Source organism: Lygodium microphyllum, chromosome 19 (genome assembly GCF_053477565.2).
Source record: "Lygodium microphyllum isolate KBCC chromosome 19, Lygodium_microphyllum_v1.1.10, whole genome shotgun sequence".
NCBI classification, from domain to species: Eukaryota; Viridiplantae; Streptophyta; class Polypodiopsida; order Schizaeales; family Lygodiaceae; genus Lygodium; species Lygodium microphyllum.
The window spans coordinates 115,056,327-115,082,277 of NC_141153.1; the positions used below are offsets into that span (position 1 = coordinate 115,056,327).

Sequence of the window (25,951 nt, forward strand, 5' to 3'; positions counted from 1 at the left end):
GGAGCAACAATATCTAGCCAAAAGCTTCCTACTTTATGTGAACAATATTGTTTAAAGCTATCCAAACAAACAATAGAGCACAAAAAATCAGAATAGAAAATGGTCTCCTTCGTAGGTGCAAAAAAGAGGTAGAAACAATTGGGGAACAATTCCTCATCTATTATTGAATTTCCAAGAAAACTCTAATATCTTGAATTTTTTGCACATTCTAATTCTCTCCTTCCACCCAAACACACTATTATAGAAGGAACTTTTACTAGGAAAATTTATGGAATTCTGCCTATCACATGGAATTGGCTCAAGAGTAGATATGCATGAATAATGCAACTTTCAAATGGCTCTAATACTGATCTTTTGAATGACAATGGGAGTGAAGATTGAACAAGATCACAAGAAGTGGCAGAAGAAGAAGAAGAAAATGAAGGGAGATGAAGAAGAAGAAAGCTAGGAACTCAAGAAACTTTGTGTGCATGAAAAGAGAATGTTGTAGATGGAGAAGAGAGAAGCCTTTTGGGAAGAAATATTTACATTATCATGTGCATATGTCTTAGAAAGCTTGCACCATAGAGCTGTCCATAAGCTTAAGCTTTATCAGTCTGTAACACAAGCAACTCATCCATGCAACATCAGGCCTCCATATCATTACTGGCACACTACGTAGTGCAAAAAGCTTCCTCATACGCTACTATAGCTACAATCTCATTGCCATGAATAAAAGTGTGATGTTGACAGTAAGTACAAGTGCAGTTGTAGCTAGTGGAATATCTATCCTATCAACCATAGTCCATTACCAATTTAAGATACCAATCCGTGCACAACAATATCCTATATCATTGCAAGAGACATATGAGTAGTACATTGCAATAATAGAATCAAACATGATCATCATTGATGAGATGTCAATGTTGACACGAACAACATTTGACATAATACTACACCAAATAGTCAATATCTGCTAATGCTTCCTACTCAATCCAATTAAGGAAACGTTCGTGGAATTGTTCCAAGACCTTGCACAGTTGCCATCAATCTGCAACCATCACACCAATTTTTGCCAGCAATATCACCTTACCTCATCAACATATTGGACATGTGCAACACTACACCCTCCACACTTTAGTCTAATATGCTCAAGACCTGTCATTCTTACAATACCTAATATGCTCAAGACCTATCATTCTTACAATATCCAACCAAGGAAGAGATACAACAATGCCTAGACGAGTGTATCATTGATCATAATGAGGTTATAAACTTTGTAGACTAGAGAACAACAATCATATGCATACACAAGGAAGATGTTCATAAACACAACAACTATTGCATATTACACATCCGAAGAGAGTTACACTATCAATCTTCAAACAAACACAATTGAAGAGCCAACATTGTAGAGCTAGTTATAAGATAAGAACTTCCATGAGATAGAAGAGATAGCAATCAAAGTGATCGCAATGATAACAAAGAATATCGATCTTATTATAGGTGCAACAAATTTAGCCACATGTAAAATTGATCATATTGAAAGAACAAAGACAACATGATCTCCATAATCTAAGTCACAATCCAATCAACCAACCAACGATTAACATTGTGACATAGCAAGCACCAATGTAAGGCACTAAATAGCAAGTGGTACCACAAATCAACATTCTCACTAACGCTTGCTGTGGGAGCTTTTGCTCAACCACCAAGACCCACGGACTGTTTATTGTTCAAGTGTTCCAAGTCGATCACTAATGGCTACCTCTCACATAGCCGACGCGCCATCCATATCTACGGGTGTAGTGAGCTTACCTCCATGCCGATCGAGTTACCTCCTCTCCCGTTCACTCCGGTAGCTCCATGATTCAAGTGCAAGCTTCAAGCAAGCTCCATCCTCAAGCTCCACGCTTCAAGATCCATCATCATGAGCAAGAGAAGAGAAGAGAAGAGAAGAGAAGAGAAGAGGAGAAGAGAGGAGAAGATGGAGAGCTTCTCCTCCCCGGTCCCTCACCCTCACACTCTCCCACTCCCTCTCTCAAGCACAAGCTCAAGCAAGCAAGAAGAAGAAGAAGAAGAAGAAGAAGAAGAAGAAGAAGAGGAGAGCCACTTTTGGCCACGCACAAGAATGAGCTTCTCATTCCACTTTTGGCTTTTATACTTGCCCTACTCCTCCTTGGGCGCTCTTCCCCTTTTTACATGACCGGCCATTGGCCTAGGTCCTCTTTTCCTATTTCCTTCCTATCCTTCTTGCTTCTTCTCCACCACCCGTCTATCTTTACAATTTGCACAAGAGAGAGCCTGGCACTCTTTTACAAGATTTCAGGGTGCGCCTTTGTATTTTAAAATGCACCTTTCCCCTTTTGCATTTGCCTTGGACTTTTAAGGTTGCCCTTGCGCTTTTGGCCTTTTCTCTTCTTCTTTCTTCAATCAGGCTATCGTTTTTCCGCCTTTGCCCTACGTATTTTTTATTTCCTTTTGCTTTCTTCGTGTTGGGGTTAACATTACCCCCCTCCTAGACGAGTGCCAATCCCATGGCACTCTTCGTCGAAGGTAGCATGCGGAGCTTGCACCAAAGACGTGGGTGGAAGGGACTGTTTTGGTTTGCCTTGGAGGAGTTCTGATGTTGGTGCAGATGAAGGTCGTTGGTGGCACTTTGCTATTCTGATTGGCTGGTGATATGATTGTTGTAGGTGGTGATAGGGCTACTCTTTGTTGGGAATGGTCACTCATAGCTAGCACGGGTGTTGGTGTTCTCGGGATGCTCATGGTGGATTTTGCTCGTGATGATTCTCTGGTGGTCTTGCATGATGAAGTAAAGGACAAGAGTTCAGAGTTGAGTGTTGATGTAGAGCTAACAGCGCTTTCGTTGGAGTCTTTAATACCTGCAATTGGAAAAGCTCTCATGTGGTCTCTCCCTAAGGGGTAGTGCTAGTCTTCTTATCATGCACAAGACATATTTTGATTAGTTTGGGAGACAAGTCAAACTCTAAGCAAGCCTGAAGTATTGTCCTGCACTTGAGGACCCAAACCGTGTATAGGTTATAGTGTAAATATTAAGTGAATACACGTGCGTATTTAGGTATTACTTAGTTAGAAGACCTGGTTCCTTGTATAGTAATGGGTCAATGAAGCAAGGGGCTAAGTTGATGGAAAAATTTGTGGATGAAGATGGGGAGTATACTTGAAGATTGCTTGAGACATCATTATGGTCTTGTCAAGGCTTATGTGCTTTTGGATCCAGCTTCTTCCTTTTTTCATCTGGAATATGCACATAAGCAAGATAGCCAAAAACTTTCATGTGACTTACATCCGGCTTATAGCCATATAGCTTCTCAAACGGTGTAATCTCATGAATACCTGCAGTGGGAGTCCGATTCAAGATATACATGGTTGTCATAACAGCATCAGCCCAATAATAGAGTGACATCTTCTTCTCATTCATCATGGCACGAGCAGCTTCCATCAAGACCCAGTTCTTCCTTTCAGCTACCCCATTTTGCTGAGGAGTGTAGCTGCAAGTAAGCTGCCTATGTATGCCATTTTCAGCAACTCATTTGACACATACTCCCCACCGCTATCTGACCTCAAATTCCTTTTCAACCTGCTTTTTAAACTACTGAAAAACAGCAAACACCTCATCCTTTGTCTTCAGAATGTAAACCCAAGTATAGCGACTGTAATCATCAATGAATGTCACATAATACTTCAAGCCTCCCATGGATGCATTATGGGCTGGCCCCCAAACATCAGAGTGCACTAACTGCAATGGACGTGTACTCTGCCTTATATGCCTGACAAATGGCAACCTTGACTGCTTACCAAACTGGCAAGCATCACATACATGACCAATATCTGAATATTGGAACTTGGATAAACCTGTAACAAGCCGTTTTTTCTGCATAATTTGCAGCCTTTGCAAATTTACATGCCCCAATCTCTTGTGCCAAATTTCCAAGTCTCTAATAGTGCCAGAACCATGGGCAAACATGGCTAAACTCAGCTCTGGCAAGGTAACATCAAGAGTAAACATTCTGCCCCATTCCTGTGACCACGAGCTATTAACTTGCATCCATTACCAGACTCTTCAATAAAGCAACCATGCTTGTTGAATCTAACCTACAAGTTCTACTCCATCATCTGACCAACAAACAGTAGGTTCTTCATAATCGAAGGAACATGCAATACATCATGCAAATTTTTCTTTTTGCCATCATGAACCACAAGAGGCACTTTGCCTTTATGCTCAATGCTATGTTGCGTGTCATCACTTGCACGGACATAGCCATTTTTTTCAGCCACCATATCAGTGAACCAATCACCATGAGGAGTCATATGGTTCGATGCCCCTGAATCAATATACCAAACTGCATCATCAGTGGATTTTTCAGCAACTCTGTCTTTTACATACTGCATGGCAAACAATCTATCTCCTAAAGTATCATTTGCCTAACTAGATGTAGCAAAATGCCCATGTTGTTTGCCTTTCTAATTGCCCTGCTTCTTCCAGTAGTCCTTGGCAATATGCCCATACTTTTCATAGTAATGACAATCCTTATCCTTGTTCGGATTGTCAGATGGACGCTGCTATTGCCAGGAGCCTCTACCTCTAGGGCTAGATCTCCCCTTGCCTCTAAAGTTTCCACCACTTCTTGCATTTGATATTTGCTGGTTGTTATTGCCATAGGATGCATTTTGCTGGCCTCCTCTGCCAAATCCATAGCCTCTACCACGGTTTCCACAGCCACATTAATTGGAATAGAAAACTGCATCCTTGTTTTTAGAACTACTAGATCCTACAGCCAAACCAAGCATAACCTCTTCATGGATAAGCAATGCAACCAACTCATTGAAATCAGGCATTTTAGCCCGCACATACACAGAAGTGTCAAAAGACTTATACTCAGGCCCCAAGCCGTTCAAGGTCACAGCAACCATGTCTTCATCTTCAACCTGTGAACCAACAAATGCCAACTGATCTGCAATGGTCTTAACCTCCGTGACATAATCCTGTATAGATTTACTCCTCCTCTCCATGTTGTTGAACTTCTGCTTCAACTGTATCTTCATGGCACTTGTGGTTATGCCATAATACTTGACCAAAATGTCCCATGCATCCTTAGGAGAGCTGCAGTTCTTTATTTGCATTACCATGGCATCTGAGATACATAAAGAGAGCCAGTGCAAGACTCTACGAGCTCTTTTTGTCCAAGCTCGGTGTAATCGTCTTTGATTAGCTGTAGGTCAATCTGGTAGCTCAGGTTCAGCTTCCGCTCTAGTCATCAACTCCCAATAGCCTTTCCCTATTAAGAAGTTCTCCATACGGAACTTCCATATGGCATAATTGTTACTGTCAAGCTTTTCCCCCACTATCTGGGTTATATTGTCAGTCCTTTCTACATTTGCCATGTTGTACCAGACACTATTTAGTCACTGCCTAACTTCCTGCAAGCCAACAAGTCACTCTAACCAACCTCAGTCCTTGACTATTTATGACAGTTTTCTGCAACTATTCTCTGCAAAAAACTAGGGTATTTCAGCCCTTTACAACCTCAAAAACATCCACAAACATGCAGTATAACCCGTAGGTACATCAGTAGTACATAGACTTTGCAGGTATTGTAACTCTGTGTCATGCAAGCTTATTGCAGTAAAGAGAATACGCAGTCTGAAACTTGTAGTTTTTTAGTTTACCAACAGTGAATTTACTATCAAAAACCACTTTAAAACATGTCATACATGCTCCAAACTTTCCCAGACATTTGCTAGTATATATAGGCAACTAGACATAGTCATACGGGCACAAACAGTGCATATCCAACAAGTACAAGTGACATAAATCTGCTCACAGATTGTATACAGCCAATAAACTGTCAAACCAAGATGTATTTCAGCCCAAGAGATCCTCAAGCCACTTCATACATATGCCACTATGTGTAGGGATCAATACATAACCATACGGGCATTCGCAAACTCTCTGTCTTCAAGAAGTAATGTCAAAAAGTACATGGACTGTTTATGTCCAGCCAATACATTGTCAAAGCATTTATTCTCTGATTCAAATTTCAGTTTTTAAGAGCCTTCAATGCTCATCTCAATGCTCATAGCATTCAACAATCATATCCCGTACCATACAACTCCCTGTATAGGTAACAAAGGCATGTATTTCTTCAAGTCAATGAGTGTATGATGATGAGAGTTTTATGACAGTTTTCAGCCTATCATAAAATTTTAGATCTGAATATTTTATCAATAAAATGCAACCCAGATGCATCAAACTCAGTACATATGCTTCTTGAATGAACCCTCACTTTAGTAGAGCTCAAAATGCTCATCAAATCTTTAGGAGGACTCTAGTGTATGTTGCCTTGTTCAGTGACAGTTTCCAGCCATTTAAAAATTCCAGATTTCAATATTTTTGCTACCAAGACTTCAACTCATAAGCGTACCAACCAATACATATGTCTGCATAAGCATATCTATGCTCAAATCTCATGTCGAAGATACATACATGCTATGTATTCCCTATTTGTAACAGACCTGGACTGCATTTCAAATCTGAAGTTCACTGCTCCAGCTCATACATCAGCTCTAGACCAAGCAATGGCTTATCAAGGCATCAAAGGACCTTCCAAGAAGCATTTTCAAGCTGGAGATCAACTAGGTAGTGATTGATATCTTCATTAGCAGAGCAGAAAATGACCATTCAAGATCAGGCACAAACACGCCAGCAGCCCTGGGGGTTTCAGCAGCAGGTATACTCCACAAGGATAGTTGATGCTTGCTCTTGAGTACTCAATGAAGCCTCTACAATGCTTCAAACAGGCCAGGACAACCCTCTTGTATAATGACAACCCAAAATGACAAAATGCATACCTTCACAGATACACGAGAGACAATGTAATGGAGCAGCAACCTGACCTTCAGGTTGCTCATCATCTTCCATTATTTTTATAGACTACTAACATAACATAAGTGTATAAAATAGTACTAAGGTCCATAGGACCATTCACACTGGGTCTAAGACCACCGACTTATTTAATGTCCCACACTTGTTGATACAACTGGACACAGCTAATGTCGATCATACATACTGACAAGAGAGTAATGGGAGCTTGATATTCTAACAAATATGTGCTTTCTGCAGAGGTGTCCTTGGGTTCTCATCCAGTGGCACTTCCGTCATGGCTCTTGTTTCTTGGTATTCCTGTCACTTCCTCCATAATGGTTCTTTGTGGGGTTGGTGGTCTTGTGGTGACTTGGATATTAAACACTTCTAAACATTGACCTATGTCATTCTACATTCACTTGGAAAGGCGTGAGAGCACATGCAAGTCACATGCTTCAACCATAATGAAAATGTCCAGCTAAACAAGACATTGCCAACCTGAATCCCTTAGTTTTGACTTGATGCGTATCACTTGCACTTGGTCATCATTGCTCATGGGGTGTGTTGGCCTTTGCTTCTTTTGGTATTATTTACACAGTCACAAAACACGTTGTTTATTTATGTACATGTTCATGAAACCATGTCACTTCATGAGGATAAAAGCCAATTGTAGAACTCCGGATTGTACTGGAGTGTGGCACACGCATCTAGTACTCATGGCAGCTTACTCAATACCGATAGATATTTTACAACATCGAGTAGCATGGAACCTTGTCTGAGTCTACTGGCAACATGTAACTCCTCCTCAGTGAGAACCTTATAAAATAGAGAGTTCTCTTAGCTAGTTTCAGCTAAGTCCGTACCTTGAATGGCAGTTAGCACTCGAAAGGAAGTTGGTGCCACATAGGTTGGGTCTCTTTGAGACCGCCATTTGGCCAATCACTCCTCTGAGACTGTCATGATCTAGGCTCCTAGTTCGGCCATTGCAATGCGGTTTTCACACCAACGTTATTCAAATTGACTTCAACCCTTTGATAGTCGCTTTAATTGCTCTATCTCTAAGAGATTTGGTTGGCAGAGCACATCATTGAATGTTACAGTTAAGCGTAGTTCGTCGGCTTCCTCATCAGAGATGAGTCGCATGCGTGCATACAGGAGCATGCCAGGACATAGACACACGCGAACACTTTGAGCTTAGCATCCAACTCAGTTAAGCATTCTATGAAACTTCTATGTTCAACGAGGGCTTGCTCGGTTGCTATCTCATGCAAGGTTCTAGGAGTTTGCATGGGCTTCAGCATAGCTAGGGGCTCAGGTCTAGACGAGCAAGTTTGGCCAATGCTAGGATTTCTTATGCTCCTGGGATTTCCATGTTTCTCCTGAGGCTTTTGTCATTGCGTTATGGTTCTCCTTGGATGTGACTGGTATAAATTTGTAACCCTGTTGTGACAACGTTGTATCCACTCTTGATTGGTCAATGCGAGTTCTATCATCGGTGGATTGAGTGTTGAAAGCAACCATTGATGGTAACAGCTACTTTGATTTTTTAGAGCACATGGATGTGTCTGAGGTTTCACCGCTACTAGGAGAGGCATCAACGGGGTCATTGGTGGATGGACTCGATGCTTTATTCCTTAGCTCTCCAGTGCTCTTGGTGTCAATGTTCTTGGGGTCCCCAACCACCTATAACTGCTCTCGTTTTCGGTGTTTTCTCCTCTTTTTCTTGGTCAGTGAAGGCGCATCTCTCAACGACTTAGGACCCTGGACTAGGTCAACTGTTGATGTGCTTGGTTCGGCCTCAGCATTCTCTTTCTCTAGTGTGTCCTTATGGGACATAGTCGTGGCCTGTTGAATAGCCTCGCTAGGGTGTGAGGGTACAACTACCTCCCTTTTTGGAGAGTCAAGCCCTTCCCTTCTGTTTAACTCCTCCAGCCTAGACTTTAGGCGCTTGCGAAGTGCTAGAGTTGTCAATGAAGTTGGTTGCGACACCTCCTCCACAGGTAAACCACTAAGGACACGTTGCGCAAGGGGCATTGTCACGGCCAAGGGCTGTGATTGCTATGATCCCTGATTGGAAGTAGTAGCGGCTAGTCCAGTGGACTGGCTACTCTTGGTGGATTGCGGTGTTAAGTCCTTAGGTCGATTGGAAGTGGTCATGTCTTTTGTTTCCCTTAGAGCATTCACTTGAGTATCAGTTGAGCTAGCGACAGTGGATTGCATAGGCATATCCTTAGGTTGAGAGCTAAGAGTAGTGTCGTGTCTTGCCTCTTGGACATTTGAAAGCTCTGATGTAGGTAGAGATTGGGATCGAGTAGCCGCACTTGACGACTATTGTGCTTCCTGTGTCCGTTTAGGGGAAGAGGTTGTAGGAGACTTGGGAAAAGCAAATAGCAAAATCATAGGCAAAGACTTAGGCACAACATTGCTCATGGCAAGGTTAAGTGGCTGTTAGATGATTTTGCTATTTGCTTTGTTGAGCATTTAACCTTGCCATGAGCAATGTTGTGCCTATGATTCCTGCTATCCTCTTGGGGAATCAAAGGCTCCTTGGGCACTAGTGGCTTCTGCGTTGTTACACGAGCTGTGATCGAGAACTAGCCTCACTCACAACCCGATAACGAGATGTAAAGGAGTGCTGGTTAGGGTAATTGACTTTGTCGAATGCACAACACAACTTGGAAAATTTAAATATTCGACGAAACTCACAACCACACAAGACAACTCCCAAAGAAAGTATCCAAAATTTTGACAACAACCCAATAAATTATATTCTCATACCTTAATAGCCTCGATCTGAAGCTTGGTACCACAAAGTCTAACTTCTTCCTTTTCCACAATAGCACATCCAAAAATCTCTCACATGTGACCCTCCTCTCACATCTCTCACAAGATGACAAGAAGATACAAGGAAAGGGGGCCCCTAACTCTCCACTCTCCTCTCCTTTTATAGTTTTTTGACATCCTCCCTTACGTTGAATCATGCTTTTGCTTTCCCAAAAAGCCTTAGGCTTTTTTATGCCTTTAAGGCAATTTAACGTTTAAGATATTAAAGCTTAAGAAATTTAAAGCCTTTAAGGCTTTTTTACTCCATGCGTTAAGTTAACGCAACTCTTGCTGTATGGCCTGCTTTGTCCTTTTTCTTCAATTGTGTCTTCCCTCCTTCTTGTTGTTTTGTTCTGTGTCTTCCTCATTTTCTCCTTGTTCTCTTTCTTCCTCTGTTCTTTCTGCTCTTTTGCTACTCCTTCGCCTTTCTCTCTCTCTCTCTCTCTCTCTCTCTCTCTCTCTCTCTCTCTGTGTCTGAGAGAAAACACGCTTGAATTCGCCCGGAAAAAACAATCAGCACCGAAAGGAATCCACCACCACAGCTTCTGTCAAAACGATTTTACTGCCTTTTCCCCCTTTCTTTTTCCATTTCACCTTGGGAAGCCGCGCAGAATCGGAACACCATCATGAATTCGCTTGCAGATAAAGGAAGAGGGAAAAATTGGAACTGAGCAACTGCTGCTGCCTTCCACTACTCTCTCTCTCTCATATATGCAGAAGCTTTCTCGATGTGCCTCCTCAATGGTCTCCTTGTGTGTGTGTGCATCATTTGCATTGCACACGATCCAGTAGGAAAACACATTAAGGATTTAAAGCCTTTGATATCTGCATCCCACTGCAGAATTACTTAGGGTCACAAGGGCGGCCAGGAATTGCAACATTCGAGTTTTCAAATGTACTGATCAGTATTTTGGGAGGGATAAATGCCTGTTGGCCTGGAATATCTCTTGCTTCTAGCAAGTAATCCCATGGATATAGGCGATAGGAGACTATCAGTTGGGCTCATGTACCTTCCTGCGGGAAACCCTGGTTTGCTGCTATGATTACTTCCATTCTGATGGCCACCGCCATTGCTATTGATTATCCTGGCCTAAGAAGCAGTGTTGGTGTTGCTGCTAGAGAAGCAGGCATAATCCTCCTTAAGCTTGAAAATGACAGGGGAGATGATGTTGTTCATGGAGATGTTCTCGATGAGCACAGGCGGGGTGAGGGTTGCACAACTGCCCTTCGAGGTTATGGATGGGCGAGGATGGTGATGATGCGACTGACCTAGCAGTCGATTTCTCCATGATCGCGCAGAGGATCTTCTCTCTCTCTCTCTCTCTCTCTCCAAGCTACCAACGTTTATTGGTGAGAGCTCTTGGTGGAAGTGGTGTTGTGCTCTAACTCTACAGGAAGAAGGACAACTGGCAGATCTTGACGGCAAGACTAAAGGGGAACAAAATTGGTGCATCCTGGACTTAGGTGCTTTCTCATAAAGCGAATACGATCTACAGAAAATCGTGCCCTATTTTTATCTATATAATCACACTCTCTATCTAGAACAAAATCAATGTCTCCCAACTGTTTGAGTCTGAAGCTCAGTTTTTTGAGCTGATTTTCAACTATGATTGCTGCCAATCGTTGTACCTCTCGCTCTTCTTGGTCTGCAAGCATCTTGGCCTTCATTGCAGCTGTTGACAAAGCAGCAGTGGTTGCTTTTTTGGCAGATCTTGGAGAAGGCCGCCACTGTTGGTTCCCTGCCATCCTATGCGAAGACTTTGGATTCCGACCTTCTCTGGCTTCATCCTTGCCTGTGTGATTATCCCCACTTGCATTAAATGCTTCCCCCCTTCTTGAGTCAGAAGCCACATCTGACACACTACTTGTATTTGCACCTGTGTTCTGAGCTCGTAAATCCCCAGCAGTTTGCAACGCCTGCTAGTGATCACTCTGCCAAACTTTGTAAAGCAGTATGGGCAGCAATTGCAGCCACACGAGGCCCCCTCACCTTCCTTGAGAAATGTTTTTTCTCCATATGCATTCTTTTAGCCAAAACCATGTGAACTAGTAATAAAAATTGGGGAGGGTTCATCTACACTCCAGAAAGTTTCCCACAAGCCTTGAGCACTTGCATGTAAAAAACCCTCAACTGCAAGACACATTTCAGCCTCCACAGATGCAGATGAGCAACTCTTTGGTGAAAAAATCTACACATTCTTCTCTTGTCACCTAGTTTAGAGGACATTATCTAGATTTTCATCAGTTGCTGGCTTGTTCTCTCAGAGCTAATCATGAACTTGTCATTCTTCAGAATGCTAGGAGCGAAACCATTCTTTGAATTTTGTATTTTCATGCAATGTGCCCTAGCAGGAATATGATTTGAAAAGGAATTTCGTGCACAACCATACATGATTTGATAAAGCATGCAATTGATCTATGATATGCAATTAATCAATCCATGCTACACACAAAATAATGTATGCATTGAGAAATCGTGCCTAGCCTATCTAGATGTGATCGTGCGTCATGCGAAATGAAAATAAAATTCCTTATTAATTTAAAATTCCTTATCCTCACCTCTCAAATCTCATAAGAAGATATGATATACTCCGCTCCACCCATCCAATATCTCACAATCACTCTAGAAAATAGTGGTCCTCAAGATGTTGACCAAATATGAACAACCCTTCTCCCAATTGATGGCGTCCTTCACGACCCTCGAACTCTCCCAACCACCTTACCCTCTCAACTAGAGGTTCCTAGCTTTCTGATGAACATCCCAAATGGTGCGTGCAAGAAATGTGCGTGCTCAATGACAGGTGCTCTCTCATGTGTGCGTGCATTTAAGATTTACTGCATATAGTTGCAGTGGACCTCATGCCATGCTAGTGCTCAATGATGGTGCAAGAGTGCATAATCCCCAACCCATGGCATGGAAGTATTTGATAAGGACAGGAGACGACCCCCGAGTGGAGTGCATCAATAAGTGCAACATGAAGTGCTCGTGAACCCATAGTCCCTGTGATGTGCAAGAGTCTCGACAATAATACATACCTAGCTCCTCAATGTTCGGTAGCTAATAGCAAACTCCAACTTTATCCTGTTCAAAAAAATACCAAGCTCGACCAAGGCTATCAAGTTTCACACTCAACAAATTAAACAAAATGATAGAAACAAATCCTAAACTAAACAATCACAAGAAATCGAATTACAACAAAACAAACTGTCACACAAACAACTAAGCTAGCAAAAATCAAACCTAGCTACAATTTGACTAGGGGATTTCAGTTTTTTTAAAAATGCTTGACAGCGTATCCTCAACGATTACATCTAGCATCTGCTTATCAAGCATGCTAGGCTGAGGATCTACCCTTTGATTGGTCCTGTTTGGTTTCTTGATTTCAACCATGAGGGGCTTGGTTACTCCACTGTTGTTGACTCGAGACTTGGTTTTTCATTTAGATCTCCTCCTACGCTTCTTTGCTCTTGATACGATCTAGCCTTCAGTCGACCAGGGAGGTTTAGCAAGGGGTTTTGGTACCCAAATCCATGGGTTACCTACGTAATACCCTTGAGCAAGTAGCAATGCTTTGGACACCCATCGTGGCATTGTGCTGACTCTCCATCGATGCCTTCGTCTATAAGGCTTGGGCTTCTTTTGGGGTCTTCTACGATATTTGTAAGTCCAAAGCCCATCCTTGGCATTGTCTCTTGACCTTCTTATTTCAAGCATCGCCTCACTCACTGGTTCTCGTTGTTCGACCTGTGCTTGTATCAACTCTTCCAACAAGTCCTTGCTCTCGTTAGGAGGCTTGACTGTTATGTCAGCACCTTCCTTGCCTTTCCCTCGAGGTTTGATGAGGTCACCCTTGCTAAAAGTTGTGACTATCCTCACATCCGGTAGTGTCAGGTGTATCCTCTGTGCTACATAGTCAGCCTTACACTTGGTCGCACTTTTGAAGGGTCTTCCAAGGAGGGTTTCCTTCCCGTAATTAGCACTATTTGGAGGAACATGAAATAGGATAGGCAAGCTTTCAGTTTCAATTGTCGCAAGGATTTTGCACTTCCCTATGAGTGCTTGTGGATGTCCCCTGTACGGGCTAAGAGTTGCATTAGTCGATGTGAGCTCTGGTTGGCCTAGTAGGGTCCATGATTCATAGGTCAAGATATTAAAATCTGCTCCTTCATCAATCAGAGCATCTATAGTATGCTCTCTTTTCGCGGTGAGTTTGATCCTAAGATAAGCAGGTGGTACTATGTCTTCGTCTTCCGAGTCTTGGCTTGTAAATTTAAGCCTTCTAACAAATGCCCTTGAGTCCAGACTGCACGAACAGATGTGGATTCTCCACTGATGTCTTGGATCGTCAATGCAGAGATATTCAAGGAGCATCTATCGTCAGGACTATCATATCTAGTCATTCTCGTTGTTTTAGCTTGATGTCGTTGCTTTCCGCTTTGAGTAGATGCAGTCCGAATGCAATACATATGTGTTTTTGTAGTGTGGCCGATTATTAGAATCGGACGTTCGATTTTGGGTTGGTCCGATCGGCCTAGTGGTCCGATTTTGGTCACGTCCGATTTCTGCAATGGTCCGATTCTAGGAATTGGATCGGGACAGGGTGGTCCGATTCTAGTAGTCGGACGGTCTGACTCTGGGAGTCAAATCGAAAAAGTGGTCTGATTCTAGGAATCGGATCGGACAGGGTGGTCCGATTCTAGTAGTCGAGCAATCCGATTCTGGGACTGGTCCGATTCTAGGAATCGGATCGAAAAAGTGTTTCGATTTTTGAAGTGGTCCGATTTTCGGAGAGGTCCGATTCTGGGACTCGGACGGCCTGGTTCGACGACGCGGACGACGGCCCGCGAGTTGCGCGCGATGCCTCTAGGTCAATGTCTACTCCACCGAATCATCCAACACCTTCCAGATAGGTGCAAAACACTACAAGGAAATGCCAGACATGCCTGGAATCACTGTGGTGCTCGAATCAAACGGCACTCCAAGGATCTGTGCCCCTATTTCCCTGTTTTAACCTGTTATACATCAACAGAAAACCCTATTGTTTGCTTCTTTTTCTTTGTTTTTTCCTACCCTAAATGCATACAAATCACAAAGCAATCACCTACACTACTCCAACATGCTTTTCCAAATCCAAAAAACCAAAAACCTACTTGCTAAGGAGATCGAATACCTCTTCAAACTCCCTCGCTTCCTACCTATCTACCTCAAGCCGATTCGAGGAAAACCCTACTTTAATACTCGATTCGAAATGCGCAAGCGCTCAAGGCTTGAATCCGTTGGTCCCGGCAACAGAACCAAAATGTGGGAGCTTTCGCTCAACTGCCAAGACCCACGAACCACTTATTGTTCAAGCGTTCCAAGTCGAGCACTAATGGTTACCTCTCACATAGCCGATGCACCATCCATATCTACGGGTGTAGTGAGCTTACCTCCATGCAGATCGAGTTACCTTCTCTCCCACGCACTCCAGTAGCTCCACGATTCAAGTGCAAGCTTCAAGCAAGCTCCATCCTCAAGCTCCACACTCCAAGCTCCATCACCGCGAGCAAGAGAAGAGAAGAGAAGAGAAGAGAAGAGAAGAGAAGAGAAGAGAAGAAGATGGAAAGCTTCTCCTCCTCGGTCCCTCATCCTCACACACTCACTCCCTCACACACTCTCTCTCAAGCACAAGCTCAAGCAAGCAAGAAGAAGAAGAAGAAGAAGAAGAGGAGAGCCACTTTTGGCCACACACAAGAATGAGCTTCTCATTCCACTTTTGGCTTTTATACATGCCCTACTCCTCCTTGGGCAGTCTTCCCATTTTTACATGACCGGCCATTGGCCTAGCTTCTCTTTTCCTATTTCCTTCCTATCCTTCTTGCTTCTTCTCCACCACCCGTCTATCTTTACAATTTGCACAGGAGAGAGCCTGGCACTCTTTTACAAGATTTCAGGGTACGCCTTTGTATTTTAAAATGCACCTTTCCCCTTTTGCATTTGCCTTGGACTTTTAAGATTGCCCTTGCGCTCTTGCCTTTTCTCCTCTTATTTCTTCAATCGGGCTACCTTTTTTCACCTTTGCGCTGCATCTTTTTTATTTCCTTTTGCTTTCTTCATGTTGGGGTTAACACTTGCATATACAATCACTGGTCACAAATCTCAAGGAGCTACAGTCACCCAAAAAGCACTTCTATAAAAAAGGAGCACATTTATGCTTGGGCTAGTTTACGTGATGCTTTCTCACATAACTGAAAGAAAAAACTTACATATAGTTGGACTCCCAGATCTATTTACCTTTGCACCAATACCATACACAATACAATGAATCACACACACAAACAACACATCTTAATAGAATCCAATATATACCACTACAACACGATACGACCCAAAAATATCACCTCCAGTTCTTGTTACATGTACGAAAAACAAAATTTTATTGTTTCTTTTCCAAACATTATCGCTTGTATTAGAATCCTCTCACACATACTAACATAATTCCTATTCGCTTGTTTTTATAGATGAACAACATCTGCAAACACAAAGATGACTCCAAATCAAGGACACATAGCACAAGCATTAAAACTTAGAAAAACTATTTTTAAAAAATAGTATAAATACATCTATTGACATCAAACTTTGCATGCAGATGTTCAAGCATACATCCAAAACCACAGGAATATGCAATAACAAATTGAGCATATTTGTATTAACACATAATGACATAGGTATTTGACAACAAACTAGATGGGAATGGTGAACATTTTTTGCCATAAACCATCGACATACATCTACAGCTTTGCAAACTACACCAATATCCAGAACTTGATGGACATATCCAAGCGTATACCTAGCAAAACAACGTGCTTGGAGAACAGAACAGAATTGGAAACGGTACAAACATTGCTATCATCTTCAAAAATTTATTTTTAAAAAGAAACTAACCCTACTAACACAAACACATCTCATTGGTGATCCGCGTTTTTTATAAACTGGATTTCTACCACAAAATTTTGCCAAGACCCCTATCAAGACCCTTACCCATAGCTTAAACCCTACATCTTATCACTTTGGGTTTACTCTTCAAGCACTAGGTATGCTACATTGCTTCTCGGTTATAATAACTCTAGTAAGTGGGGAAACAATTTCTTAGGAGGGATGTCAATGTAAAGGGTAAAAGGGATGGGTTATCTTAGTGAAGATAAAAATGGATTATACCAAGGGGTTGAGTGAGTGCATAGATTTTTTCAAAGAACTAGCCTCCAACTACACTTGAGCTCCATCTACATCACCAAGATTTGGGATCTATCACCATCATTAGAGGGCACCTCACCCTTGTACACAAGTCAATGTTTGCATCGTGGTGTCATTTGGATCTTACACAAAAGCTTACAAGCATGGATCCCCTCTATTACATGCTTATATGTATTAAAGTCAAAGCAACTTTTGGAAGTATTTTTTTAATAATTTCAATAAATCCTAGGAAAAATTGAATTTCAAGAAAATTTCCATGCTGTCGAACCAGTTTGGACCTGGTCTACAAAGTTGCAAAAGAAACTTTTTTCAGATTCTTCATCAATTTGAAGTCATGAAGGCGCAGACTGTTGGCTGCATGCAATTTTCTTCTCTCTTTCACTCTTATTACATCAACTTTCAATTTTATCATTCTTGTAAATATATTATAATAATGTGCTTTAGGCATCCACTTCTTGTGATCTAGCTCCCTTTCTCTAGCTTGTCTACCACTATCCTTGGCTTCTTGCATGAAGACCAAGGTGGGGACTTGTCCCATCCACTATTCTCTTCATATTATCAAAGATGCCATACATAATCTAGGATTATGTTAATAAAAAAGATTAGCTTAATCTAATCCATCATAGAAGCTACATAAGGTGCCCATGGAGATGTAAATAAGGACACAATCACAAGCACATGAGAGCACTTTAGATCACCAAGCCCACAACACCCTCATGCTAGTCCATCTCTTTGAGGTAAGCTATGAGTGAGTCTCTTTTTTTATATAGCATTCCATGAATACATAATGGCAAGCTTCCTCTACCTCTTCTTCTCTTGTCTCCCTCTCTTCTCATCTCTCTCCCTCTCTCTCATATTCTAATATGATATTTAGATCATATGTACTCTATTCTAATTCTCCCTCTACATTCATACTTAAACTTATTAAGTAAGACTTGCCATATGCTCTATTGGTGGGGAATCTTTATTTCCTCATGTTATATATATGTTCATGGGAGAAATTAGGAGCCATAATCTCTCTTAACCTTTCATCATCTTCATTTCCCTTAAGATGGGCTACAAATTATCCCTTGTGAAGTTGTGTTTTGATTCTTTTCATTCACTTAGGAAAGGGATGCCCCAACTGTCAAGATTGTGGGAGAGAAGGAAGGAGTCTCACTTGTAGCTTTCTCACTTGCACAATGGGGGAATACACACAAAGATGGAGGCTGAAAACAGTTTTCCTCTTCTTAGTTGTGTAAGCCAAAAAGAACACTGGTATAGAGAAATAGAAGAACCCTATATATGGGTCTCAAACCAAACTCAACTAACTAAGGTGGCATACTAACTGAGCCACGAACTAGAGTAGATAAGGATAGCTGTCATCTAGCTATTATTCATGGGTGGTGTACCAACTGCATCTGCAGCTAACAAGTCGGTGACATAAATACACAACGGTCACCTTGACATATCACGAGTGGAGCTCGATATCTCAACACCAACCTATCCTCCTTTTGGCTAGGTGGTGCCCTTCTTTAGCTCTCTTAGTGAGGATTGGAGGCTGGGTGGGTAAGAGGCAACCCACTCATCTTTTCAGCTCTCAATTGGCAAGACTTCTAAAACACATACTCAATAGATTCGAACTACAATACAAAGATACACACGACAATCCACTATGAACAGTTATTGCCCAATTCTTACTAGACACTAACACAAATGGCATCTCCACATTCACAATCAAAATCTTACATTATGGATTCAACATCTCACTCAAGGCCCTTGTAGAATTAAAAAAACAAGAAACTTATACAATAGTTTAAAAAAATGGTAGTGAACAAGTACACTCATGATTGTGAAAGGCGGGTTGTGACCATAAAGGTCACATATCTACTCAACTGAGATGTCTACTATCTTATCTATGGCATCTAAAGTGATCCATTCAGTGCTATCATATACCTCCTAGGCAAGTATTCAATATATAGCTTCTTTAAATCTCACAATATGTTTAACCCAACACAAAAAGAAAACTCTAACAACAGTAACATCCATTGTAGAAGAGCAAAGTCCAACAAACCGATAAGAAATCAAACTTCTAATGGTACCAAAACACCAAGCTTAGCCACTTCAAATGTCGCCACCGGCTCAATCACAACTACATCATCTAGCACCAACTCCAAGCAACATCTATCATCCAAACCAAAAGCAACAACAGAAGGAGACAAGGGCAAGCACTTAATCTATAGCATCAAATATAAACAAAATGGAAAGGTCTATGTAGATCACATAATGAACATTGAAAAAAGACTCTAACAACACAAAATAAAATTTGTCAAAAAGAAAAAGAAAAAAGAAACCCAAACCTACTAACTGTTTGAAGAAAATTTTGAGGCTAGCATTGAGACGATAGTCGATAGCATAGAAAAGGCCAAGAACTTGGAGCAATATATGATTTTGAACAAAAATGCTACTACAGGCTACAACAACGTGTACGGACACCTCGCGAGATGTAAAAAATATCACTTTTTGAAGAGAAGAAACTTGATTTAGCATTGCAGTATATTGTATAGATCTACTTCATGCCTCTCCACACTAAATAAAAAGTACAATTACCTAACTTTGTAACTTATTCATATATTTCAATTTTTAATTTTTAACCAAGTACACACATGGCTCCTCAAACTCCAATAAAGAATTCATCAACCTTCAACAAATTTTAAAAATTTTCAAAATATGAGAATAGCATACCTTACCACGATTTTTTAATGTTCACCTTAAACTTCTAAGCAACAAAATTCTCAGCATCCCTCACCAAAACGTTCAAAATTGGACACGTGCTTGCACGTGTCAACCTAGTTTAAGGTTGTAGCTATGCATTTCAAGGGTAAATAGCTGAATCCTCTTTTGTAGAGGCATGATGTAAATATCGCTTTATTAATATATTCTTACCGCATTATTAAGAAAAAAAGATTAGATTAGACATTTTGTCCTTAATCTAAACCGAGTCAGAGCAGATTAAGACGAACCCATAGCACCGACGATTTCGAGAGCAGAGAACTGTCGACATGGGTCGACCTGCTTTCTAGCAGATGATCGACCTGCCGCTTGTGGGGAATCTTGTTAGTCTCTTGCAAAAATGCAGACAGAAGAAGGACCTGTGGCTTACCAATCTCTTACAGGCTTTCATATACGAACATGAGCTCGAATCTCATGCTTTCCTTGGCAATTATGTCGTGCCGGCTTTGGTGGATTGTGGGAGCTTGCCCGATGCTCAGTGGGCTTTTGATAAATTGCCCCACAGGAATGAGTACTCTTGGAGCTCCCTTATTTGGGGATACATCATGGCAGGAGAGTTGCACCATGCAGTATGGATCTATCGTAACATGTGCGGGGACCTCATTCAACCCAACAGTTATACCTTTGTCGCACTGCTCAAAGCTTGCGCAGGGCTCAAGGATGTGGAGCTCAGCCGAAGCGTGCATGCTGACGTTGTCAAACTGGGGCTGGATGTAGAATCCTTTGTTGGCAGCTCCATGGTGGATATGTATGCAAAATTCGGCCTCCTTGTGGAAGCACAGGGCGTGTTTGACAAGCTTCATGTTCAGGACACCGTCTCATGGACTGCATTGATTGCTGGATATACTGAACATGGTTTTGGTATGGAAGCACAGAGCTGTTTTGACCAAATGCAGCTAATGGGTGTTTCACCAGATGCTAACACGTTTGCTTGCAGCTTGAAAGCTTGCGCCATTATGGATGACATAGAAAAAGCAGCGGAACTTCACATGGAATTAACAATGAAGGGAATGGAAAGTGAGCTATTTGTGGGCACCACATTGGTGGATATGTATGCCAAATGCGGCTTGTTTGTAGAAGCACAGGTGGTGTTTGACCAACTGCCAGTTCAAAACATAGTTTCATGGACCGCGTTAATGGGGGGCTATGCTGACAACGGCCTTCATAACAAAGCATTGAATTGTTTGAAGCACGTGCAGGAGGGCCTTTACTCAGATGCTAGTGCGTTTTTATGCAGCATGAAAGTTTGTGGCATTACACGAGCTTTAGAAACAGGCCAAAAACTGCATGTTAAACTGGTCTGGTCAGGATTGGAAACTGACCCTTCTTTGGGCCTGGCATTGGTGGATATGTATGGCAGATGTTGTTCACTTTTGGAAGCAAGAAATGTTTTTGAGCGACTGAGAGTTCAAGATGTAACCTCATGGAATACATTGATTGCAAGCTATGACGAACATGGATTTAGTAAAGAGGTTCTAGGTTGCCTCAAACAGATGCAAATTGAAGGCAAGCCTGCAGTTTCTATCACATTCATTTATGGTTTGAAAGCCTGTGCCCATATTGGAGGTTTAGACACAGGCATGGAAATTCATGCAGAAATAACAAAAAGGGGATTGGATAAAGAACTTCATGTAGGCACCACGTTAGTGGATATGTATGCCAAATGCAGCTCAGTGAAAGAAGCACAAAAGTCCTTTGATGAGATACCAGACAAAAATGCTTTCTTATGGACAGCACTGATTGGAGGATATGCAGAAAACAGGCTCGCTCATGAAGCACTGTACTGGTTTGAACAGATGCAGTTGAAGAGCATATCTCCAGATGCCAACACATTCTGTTCCAGCTTGAAAGCTTGTGCTGCTGTAGAAGCTCTAGAAGTAGCCCAAAACATACATTCTGAATTGAGTAAGAGGCAGTTAGATGGAGATTCTTTTGTGGTTCTCACAGTGATTGATGCTTATTTAAAATGTGGCTTGATTCCAGAAGCACAGCATCTGTTTGACAAGCTCCCAAGTCGAGAGGCAGTTGCATGGAATATATTGATGACAGGGTATGCAGAACGAGGGTATGCTGAGAAAGTGTTTCTCTGTCTCAAAAGAATGCAACTGGAGGACATATCTCCAGATGCTGCCACCTTTTCTTGCAGCTTGAAAGCTTGCAGTATGGAGAGAACCATAGGAACAGGCCAAGACTTACATGCTGAAATAACCAAAATAGGATTGGAAAGAGAGCTTTGTGTGGCCACCACACTGGTTGATATGTATGCCAAATGTGGGTCTCTTGCAGATGCAAGGGAACTATTTGACCAGCTACAATCTCGAGATGTAGTCCCATGGACCGCATTGATTTCAGGATATGCTGAAAAGTGCTTAGGAAATGAAGTAATGAGTTGCTTGAAACAGATGCAATCGGAGGGTGTGTCGCCAGATGCCAACACATTTGGTTGCAGCTTGAAAGCTTGTGGCATTATTGGAGCCTTAGAAATGGGCTGCATTTTACATGGCGAAACAACAAAAAGGGGATTTGAAAGAGAACTTTTAGTTGGTAACACATTGGTAGATATGTATGGTGGAGTTGGAGCTCTTGCAGAAGGACAATATGTTTTTGACAAGCTGCCTGATCATGATGTTGCAACATGGAATGCAATGATAAAGGCATTTGGTGAAAGCCAAATGGGTAAGATGGCTATACAATGTTTTGAGGACATGCAGCAGCAGGGTGTGAAGCCAGATGCTGTTTCCTTTACATCTGTTCTTGCTGCATGCAACAAAACTAGTTTGTTTTCAGCTGGACTGAGTTATTTCAAGTTAATGGTAGAAGAACATAAGATTGAACCAACTTTAGAGCATTATGCCTGTGTGATCCATCTTCTGGCACGATCAGGAAGTATTTTCGAGGCAGAAAGTTTTTTTGAGGCCCTGCACTGTTTTCCGTCCAGTGAAATCTTGCGCACTGTGCTTAGTTCCTGTGACAATTTTGGAGAAATGAAACTGGGACTGAGATGCTTTCAGCAACTTGTCCAGCTGCCAGACCATTTTGCAAGTGCTAGGATTCAGAGGATGCAAGGAGCATCCTGCATCTGCAATGCCAAAGCAGCTCAGTTAAGTAAAGGTTTTAACAGACGTGGGTAGTAGACAGTGGAATATGCTACTAATTTTGGACTCAAACACTCTCTTACAGTATGGATGAAAAAACTATCCAAATCCAAATGGGTCTTGAAGTCTTTTCTTGATATGTATGGCCTAACTTAGAGCATTGGAGTTTAGGTAGAAGGACTTGGGTTGCCTGCAGTTTGGGAAAGTTTGGATGGTTTCATTGCTCAAATGGATGCTGAATCATGCTGCTGCAGAACAACATCAGACTTGGCTATGTGTCCAAGCTGAAGCTAAGTTCAGCAAGAGAGTGAAAAAGGAGGAACGTGTGTATCTAATGCTCCCAGTTATGGAGGAGAAAATCAGCGAGAGCAGAAAAAAGTAAAGAGATCTGCTAATTGGTTTGCTATGAGGCAGGCCCAAGATGGGGCCCACTATTGCTAAGCCTATGCCACCCACTGGATGTGTGTGCGGAAGGCACATGATCCATAGTGGTGGAGTGACTCTGAGGTTGTGATGAAGGCCCAGCAGATGGAGTTGGGTCCTGATGTGATTTTGTTGGACATTTGCACTGTTCTTCTTTCCGGGAATGTCAAGGTGATGGTGCCAGAGTCTGAGACAGGTGGTGATGAACTTGTGTGCTTTCACAACCTGGGGACTTTGAAGATGGTCAGCCTTAACCAACAGCTATGGTGCGTGTTCTTTATGATGATTCTATGTCCTTGTTTGATGATGGATTCAGCCTGGTCTGGGAATGATGCTTATGGTAGCTGCTACTTTGTTGAGATGCTCTTGTTGTCCCCTGAAGCAACAAATGACATGCTTGGGTAAAAACCGGGCACTGTAGTTGGCGTTTTCGTTGGTGATTGCAGGGAGTAATCAGGGGACATAGTGGCATGGTATTTTAAGCACAGTAGTGTGATACATCGGCCCCATGTTTCAAATGCTAATCCTAGTCATGTTGACTGGATTCAACAGTTTGGTGATAGATTCAGCTTGGCTTTGCCTGTGGTAATGACACACATGGCTTTATCTGTGGAAATGACACACATGGTACCTGCTACTGTGTTGAACAAATAAGCATCCCTATGCTCTTGTTGTGCCCCAAACAACAAACAACCTGGTCTATAGAAAGAACCTGACAGTGCAATTGGCATTTCCCGTGGTGGTCTACGAGCTTTCAACCGATTGTGGAATGATTAGAGGCATTGGCCTACTGTTGAGAACACTAAAAGCGGTACATGGGCAGTTGATGCAAGGAAATTTGGGCTGCCAAAGGTAGTTGAGTTCCTCCCTCTCCCCTTTGTGACCCTGCTTCGGGTTTTGTGCTGTACTGCTCTTCCCTTGCTCGACTGTTTAGAGAGAGAAGGGAGGGGGGGACTTCTTACCAGGGATGATCTGCTTCCCTTGTTTGCTGCCATCTCTTCAGTCACTTTTTGTGACGGTAGTCATTTGACTCTCATACATTCTTCATAATCAATGCAATTACCCATAATGAAAAAAAAAGAGGGTGGGAGGGGAGGTTTTGGAGGTGGACTATAAGATCCTCTTTCATTTTTTCTGTTGGTAGGGATAATGGTACTGGAGGGTAATGGCTAGGTAAGGGGGCAATACTATGGCAGCTATTGAAACTCCTTCGGAAATTCGGCATGCCAAACATTTCACGAAATCCTTGGGCACCGACCTCACTAATGAGGTGAGGTGAAAAAAATATTTGAGCGCCTAACTCTTCGATGGAGAAAAAATCACCCACAAAAAACATTGTAAACAGGTGCCATAAAAGAACAAGTGATGCAGTTGAAAGAGGTCGAGGATCAGTTACTTTTCTCCAATCCGTTACTAAATTTATACATCTTTATTAGCACCCCCCTTTGATAGGGGGTGTAGTGGGATTCTTTAGGGGTTCTCACTTTATTGGCCCACTTACCCTATATAGTTGAAAAAAATGCCTTCATTGTTTATTTAGTATCGGTATCTGTTTGCATGTAGCCAGAGACTTACAAATTACTATGGCCACTTTATGATGTGGTTATGTATTAATAATATGAATATTTACATCAGCCTTTTAGGTGACGCACCATAGCATGGCTGTACTCTTTTCAGGGCATTGCATACAGCCTTGAAAAGCGAGTCCTTTCTACCTAATCCTTTGAAGGCAAGACGCACTTCTTCCTTAAATTTCTCAAAACTCATTGGAATAAACCTTGAGCAACTTCCAAAAACTAGCGAGTTTCTATGCTTCTATAAATATATGATAACAACTGCCCTACTAACACTGGGTTTCAAGGAACCCTCGTTCAAGTACGGATCTAATCCAAGTAGCACGCTTTTGCAGTTGAATCTGGCATGGAGGCCTGTAGCCTCAATCCACTGCTCCATCTTTCTTATCTTCTTTGCTTCTTTGCACTCCCAAACCATGTAAGCAATAATTTCCTCTTCTCTCTGGCAAACAGGAGAGAGGGGGGATATCCTTAGACTCTTTTGTAACCTCTCCTTGACCGGTCGAGTACTTGTTGGTTAGGGTTTTCCATAGGACTAAATTTAGCGTGTTTGGCGGTGTTAGTCGCCACTCTTCTTAGTCTTCTATTCCATCCTTGTTTTTGGATACGTTTGTTTTTTCCCCAATAGTCCATTGTTTTGACTAAAATCGTTCCTTGATAGCTTCGAAGGTTACTCCTTAATACAAAAGCCAGAATCTTCCCTGGAGGCCTCTTTCACGATGTGTTGTCTATAGTACGCATTCTGAACCGGCCTTCGTGCCACAGGTCGTTCCATCTGCTAACTCTTTCTTATGCAATGCCTTGGAGAGCTTGGGATTAGCTGAATATGAGTGTAGTTGTCTTCGTAAGCTTTGTCACATGGCCAAATAGATCGGGTAAGAGGGAGGTCACCTCTACCATCTTTGTTGGGGGACCAATTTGTTTCACCTACTATAGATTTCCATACGCCAACCATTTTGTTGATGATGTTCTTCATGTGCATCTGAAGCGCCTTACTAAAACTTACATCCTCCCATCATAGGTCTGGCCATATGCTTCAGTGAATTGGACTACTGACAATTATATGTCTGCTGATCTGCACCCAAAGCTGGTTTGAATTCATCCTCTCCATTAGCTTTATCAGCAATCTGTCAGCTTTGTCCTTTAGCGGTCCTAGTCC

At 42.0% G+C, this 25,951-nt stretch overlaps 1 protein-coding gene across 1 annotated transcript; it reads left to right on the plus strand.

Annotated features, from left to right (window-relative positions):
• Positions 1-10,733: 10,733 nt before the first annotated feature.
• On the plus strand, positions 10,734-23,177 carry LOC148020291 (pentatricopeptide repeat-containing protein At2g39620-like). The gene is made up of 4 exons (XM_087699672.1): positions 10,734-10,946; positions 11,404-11,489; positions 20,047-22,811; positions 23,050-23,177. Exons 1-4 carry the CDS (start codon positions 10,734-10,736, stop codon positions 23,175-23,177), a joined length of 3,192 nt encoding a protein of 1,063 aa, XP_087555798.1.
• Positions 23,178-25,951: the final 2,774 nt, after the last annotated feature.